The 5,815-nt window shown below is 33.4% G+C and overlaps 1 protein-coding gene and 1 pseudogene across 2 annotated transcripts in view; both read left to right on the top strand.

The window, feature by feature from the left end:
- SMIM14 (small integral membrane protein 14) overlaps positions 1-5,815 on the top strand; it is a 64,527-nt gene that overhangs the window by 14,993 nt on the left and 43,719 nt on the right. Inside the window, exons 2-3 of one of the 2 annotated variants that reach the window (XM_025040272.1) lie at positions 1,566-1,626; positions 3,604-3,713. In XM_025040272.1, coding sequence (XP_024896040.1) covers positions 1,599-1,626; positions 3,604-3,713 — 138 coding nt within the window. In that variant the 5' untranslated portion in view covers positions 1,566-1,598. The remainder of the gene's footprint in view (positions 1-1,565; positions 1,627-3,603; positions 3,714-5,815) is intronic. The other variant, XM_006922445.3, reaches the window with a different exon arrangement.
- On the top strand, positions 2,581-2,699 carry LOC112471581 (annotated as a pseudogene).

Raw genomic sequence — 5,815 nt, 5'->3', positions numbered from 1 at the left:
CCTTCTATTTTCAACTCTGAGTTAATTTGGTTAAAATCTTCTCTAACTCCCTAGGTAGGTTTAGAACCTATATACGCTTTCTAGGCACCATTTACCTTTAAAAAAATTTAACAGCTTTACTGAGCGATAAATCATATAGTGCACCATTTAAAGTGTACACTGCAATACTGCAATAGCTTTTAGTATATTCATGGAGTTGTGTAACCATCACCATAATCAATTATAGAACATTTTCTTCACCCCAAAAGAAAGCCTATACCAGTTAGTAGTCACTCCCTATTTCTCCCCAAGACTCCCAGTGCTGGACAACTAGAGTGATTTTTTTTTTTAAATGTTGGCATTTTAACCATTTTTTAAAGTATACAATTATTGGGACTATATCAAAAAATCTGCACGGCAAAAGAAACCATCAATAGGACAGAAGAGGCAACTATCCAACTAGGAGAAGATATTTGCAAACAACGCCTCCGATAGGGGCCCAATGTTCAAAATATATGAAGAACTCATACAACGCAACAATAAAAAACCAAACAATCCAATTAAAAACATGGGCAGGGGACCTGGACAGACACTTCTCCCAAGTAGACATACAAATGGCCAACAGATATACAAAAAGATACTTAGCTTCACTAGCTATTAGGGAAATGCAAATCAAAACCACCTGATACCACCTCACACCTATTAGAATGGCTATCATCAACAGGACAAGTAATAAGTATTAGAGGGGTTGTGGGAGAGAAGGAACCCTAATACATTGCTGGTGGGAATGTAAATTGTTACAGCTACTATGGAAAACGGTATGGAGGTTCCTCAAAAAACTAAGAATAGAATTACCATATGACCCAGCAATCCTTCTTCAGGGTATTTACCCAAAAAACTTGAAAACATTTATCCGCAAAAATACATGCACCTAGATGTTCACAGCAGCAATATTCACGGCCACGATATGGAAACAACTGAAATGCCCTTCAGTTGTTTAAATTGGATAATTGGATAAAGAAAATGAGGTACATACATACAATGAGATATTACTCAGCCATAAGAAAAGATGGAATATTGCCATTTGGGACAATAGATGGATCTTGAGATTATCATGCTAAGTGAAATAAGTCAAAAAAAGTTGAGAACTAGATGATTTCACTCATATGTGGCATGTAAAACTGAAAGCAGCAAACATGACAAACACTCATAGACATGAACAGTGGATTAGTGGTTACCAGAGTGAAGTTGGGGAGGGGAGAAGTAGTAGGGGTAAAGGTGATCAAATTTTAGATGACGGAAGGAAATTTAACTTTGGGTGAACACGATGTAATATATGTATGATGTATTATTGAATTGTACACTTGAAACCTATTTGATTTTATTAACCAGTGTCACCCCAATAATGTTAATAAAAAAGAAGAACCTCAGGAATGAAACTTGGGGGAGGGGAAGTATACAATTCAGTGGCATTGGTTACACTTACATTGTTGTGCAACTGTCACCACTGTATTTCCAAAACTTTTATCACGCCAAAAAGAAACTGTACTTACTATGCAATAACTCCCCATTTCCCTCTCCCCCAGCACCTGGCAACCACCATTCTACTTTCTGTCTATATGAATTTTCCTATTGGAGATATTTCATGTAAGTGGAATCATACAATATTTGTCCTTTGTGTCTGACTTATTTTACTTAGCATAATATTTTCAAGGTTCATTCATGTATCAACTTCATTCCTTTTTATGGCTGAATAATATGTGTATACTACATTTCGTTTGTCCATTCGTCAGTTGATGGACATATGGGTTGTTTCTACCTTTTAACAGATAAGTATCTGTTGAGTCTCAATTTTCAAATTTTGGGGGTATATGCCTAGAAGTGGAATTACTGGGTTATTGATATTATCTGTTTAACTTTTTGAGGAACCATCAAACTTTTCCAGAGAGAGTACACCATTTTACAATCCCACCAGCAATAAAGGAGGGTTCTAATTTCTCCACATATTTCCATTTTTTTGATTATAGTCATCCTAATAGGAGTGAAATTGTATCGTGATTTTGATTTGTATTTCTCTAATGATTAATAACATTGAACATTTTTTTTCATCTACTTATTGTGTATCTTTGGAGAAATGTCTATTTAGGACTTTTGCCCATTTTTAAATTAGGCGGTTTTTGTAATTGAGTTAGTGAGGTTTTTTATGTATTCTGGATAGTAAATCCTTATCAGATATATGATTTGCAAATATTTTCTCATTCTGTGGGTTGTCTTTATGGTCTTTTGGTTCATTTATCTTTTATGGTATTTATAAGTTTATATTGTAGTTTGAAAAGTATTTAGATTAGTATCTGTCTCCACCATTAGAATGTGAACACCATTAGGGTAAGAACTATATCAGTTTTTGCTCACTTTTATATTTCTAATGTGTAGCACATTTTGTTTGTCCATTCATCAGCTAAATATTTTTTGAATGAGTGAATGAACTAAGTTCCTTTAAGTTGATTTCTGAATTGTTCCATTGATCTATTTGATCCTAAATATCAATAGTAGTCCATCTTGTCTTCTTGCTTGTTAATCTTATTTTTTAAAACCTTCCCAGTCTACGGCCATGCCACCCTGAACAAGCCTGATCTTGTCTGATCTCGGAAGCTAAGCAGGGTCGGGCCTGATTAGTACTTGGATGGGAGACTACCTAGGAAGACCAGGTGCTGTAGGCATGAAAAAAAAATAAAAAATAAAGGATTGTAAGCTGACGAGGTCCTTGCAATCTGTGAGGTCAACCAAGGGTTGCCTCGCCTAAAAATAAATAAATAAAAAATAAATAAATAAAACCTCAGCTATTTTCAGGCTATTTCATCTTAAGTAATGTTAATTCATCGTCCCCCCTTCCCCCAAATTTAACCCTTGGTATCATTTTACATAACTCATTTTTTTCTTTCAGAGGGTTTTCTTGGTGTGGGATAAAGGCTGCAAAGTTGTCTTAGACTGTTTGGGTTGCTATGGCAAAATACCATAGTTCTAGAGTCTGAGAGGTCCATGGTCAAGGTGCCAGCAGATTCATTGGCGAAGGACCTTCTCTCTGCTTTGTAGACTAATGCCTTCTTTCTGTATCTTCACATGGTGGAGAAGAGAGATCATTTCTCTCATATCTTTTCTCTAAGAGCACTAATTCCATTCATGAGGGCTCTACTCTTATTACTTAATCACCTCCCAAAGGCCTTACCTCCAGATAACATCACATTGGGAATTAAGGCTTCAACATAGGAGTTTTAAGTGGTACATAAACATTCAATCCATAGAAGTACCTAACAAAATTAAAGAATTAAGAAATTAGGCAGAGTAGAGCTCTGGCACTATCAGCTTCACAGGTAGGGCCAGTACAGAGCATCTAACTGATTTTATAGGAAATCAAATGGCAGAAGGGGTAGCCAATCATTTGTATAGTTTCATAATTCATATAGTAAATTAATCATATAAAATTAGTAAATTTATACATATAGATCATGCATAAATATGAACTAGGTTGAGAGAACTTGTGAATCTGTACAATATTTGAAATTTTCATAGCTCGAAAGAGTAACTCTGAATAGTAGTCTTATAATATTTTTTCCTTCCTCCCAGATTTAAACAGTCAAGTTAAATCAAGGTGGATAATTATGGCAGAAGGTGGATTCGATCCCTGTGAATGTGTGTGTTCTCATGAACATGCGATGAGAAGGCTGATCAATCTGGTGAGATGAACAGGACAGTCCTATTCAGAACTGAACTGTACCGCTTCCATTCTGTTTCTATGAAAATGTTGGTTATTTTCATCTGATGGAAACTAAAAGTATTTCATATTTGAAATTCCACATTGGTTTAAGTCATAATAGTTAAAATGCTTGCCAGCAATTCTTTTATTGGAGATAAAAATGGACTTCTGTTTTTTTGTTAGATTTATGTTGGTGAAATTCCCCATTATAAGTGGGTAACATATTCATGTACAGCTTTTTCTGTTCTGTCTTAATGCATATAGTCATTAGCTGTAAGGAGCTTGTTTACCTGATAAATTGCTGTGAAGTCAGTTTCTGTTATATGGCTCAAACCCTACTTCTCCAAATGATGTGACAATAAAAAATCTCTATAGAAAGCATTTCCAAATTAAAATTAATTATTTGACAGAGGCAGATTTCTGAATAATAGGCTTTGGATAGTCTCATTGAATTGATTGTAGTGAGATTTGAATTATGAAATTTGAATTGTGGCATTTTAAAGACTTTCCTAACCTATAAGTTCAAATATGTTGGCTGTTTATGTATTATACTTTACACTTTTTATGTAGAAGAGGAGAAATTTGACCATTATTGACAATAAAGTATATTATTGTGTTACATATTATAACAACATTTTATTGTTTTAGACTGCTCTTGTATAGATGTATGTTATAATTGGCTAGTTAATACAGCCAGATACAAATATTTTCTCAAATATTTGAATTATTGCTAGTTAATAAGGTTTTCTGCTGACTCAATGTCTATATATAGTGATCAGAGTCTGTTTCTTGGAAATTGTATTTTTTTTAGAATCAGCATATTGTAGGACTTATGATCCGTAAGAATGCCTTAGGAGAGCAATAAACTAATCACTTAAAATTAAATCAGACTCTTTTGGTATAGAAATATAATGGAAATGTCATATGTCTGATAACTTGAAGTGAAAATACATGAGTCCGAGGAAAGAATATTTAGAAAAAATGTTTCTCCTGTTATAAAGTTAAAGAGCTGGTACTTTTTGTGTCTAAATTCAATTAAATCAAGGCAAATTTTTTTCAAATTACTGTGATATTAGTAACAACAAATAGACTTGTAATTTAACTGTGGTAAATTTTCCAAGGAGATCAGTTTTTAAAAAGGGTTATTAACTCTTTATTAGTATAGTATTTTTTATTTTAATATAGTAACATGCTTTTTAAAAATTTTTAATAGCTCTGCTGCTTTTTTAGAGATGGCTAAAACTAAACCCTACTTTTATGATGCCCTGTACATTTATATTCTCTTTAGTAGATTGTCAGGAAGGTCATGTTTAGCTTTCTTTTTTTAAAATGGCCACATTAGTTCATGCTTGATAGGATATGTTTATAGCAATCCTGGTTTGAAGGTACATTACAAATCCTTGAAAAGTCCACATTTTTTAGCCTGTGATGGATATTTTCACATAATATAAATTATTGATGGTGATCTACTTGTATATAATTTTAGGTGGACAACATAGTGGTTAGACATTTATATTGCTTATGAACTGATCCTCCCAATAAATCTAGTACCCCCCAGCGACACTATACATAGTTATTATAATATTATTGACTATATTCTCTATACTGTACTTTATATCCCCATGACTATTTTGTTTTGCTACCAGTACCATGCAGTTTTGATTACTGTCGCTTTCTAGTGTAATTTGAAATCAGTCAGAGTGATGCCACCAGCCTCGTTCTTTTTTCTCAGGATGGCTTTGGCAATTTGGGGTCTTTTGTGCTTTCATACAAATCTGATAATTTTTTGTTCCATTTCTTTAAAAAGTGCCGATTGGATTTGGTGGGGATTGCATTAAATCTGTATAATGCTTTAGGTAATAGGGTCATTTTGACTATGTTGATTCTTCCAATCTAAGAACACAGAATATCATTCCATTTCTTTGTATCTTCTTTGATTTCTTTTAATAGGGTCTTGTAGTTTTCATTATATAGGTCCTTCACATGTTTCGTTAGATTTATTCCTAGGTATTTTATTCTTTTGTTGCAATTGCAAAAGGAATTATTTTTCTACTTCTTCTTCTGACACTCATTATTAGAATA

Source organism: Pteropus alecto, unplaced genomic scaffold (genome assembly GCF_000325575.1).
Source record: "Pteropus alecto unplaced genomic scaffold, ASM32557v1 scaffold57, whole genome shotgun sequence".
Classification (NCBI taxonomy): Eukaryota; Metazoa; Chordata; class Mammalia; order Chiroptera; family Pteropodidae; genus Pteropus; species Pteropus alecto.
The sequence above is the reverse complement of the archived record's forward strand: the minus strand, read 5'-3'. Positions and strand labels throughout refer to the sequence as shown.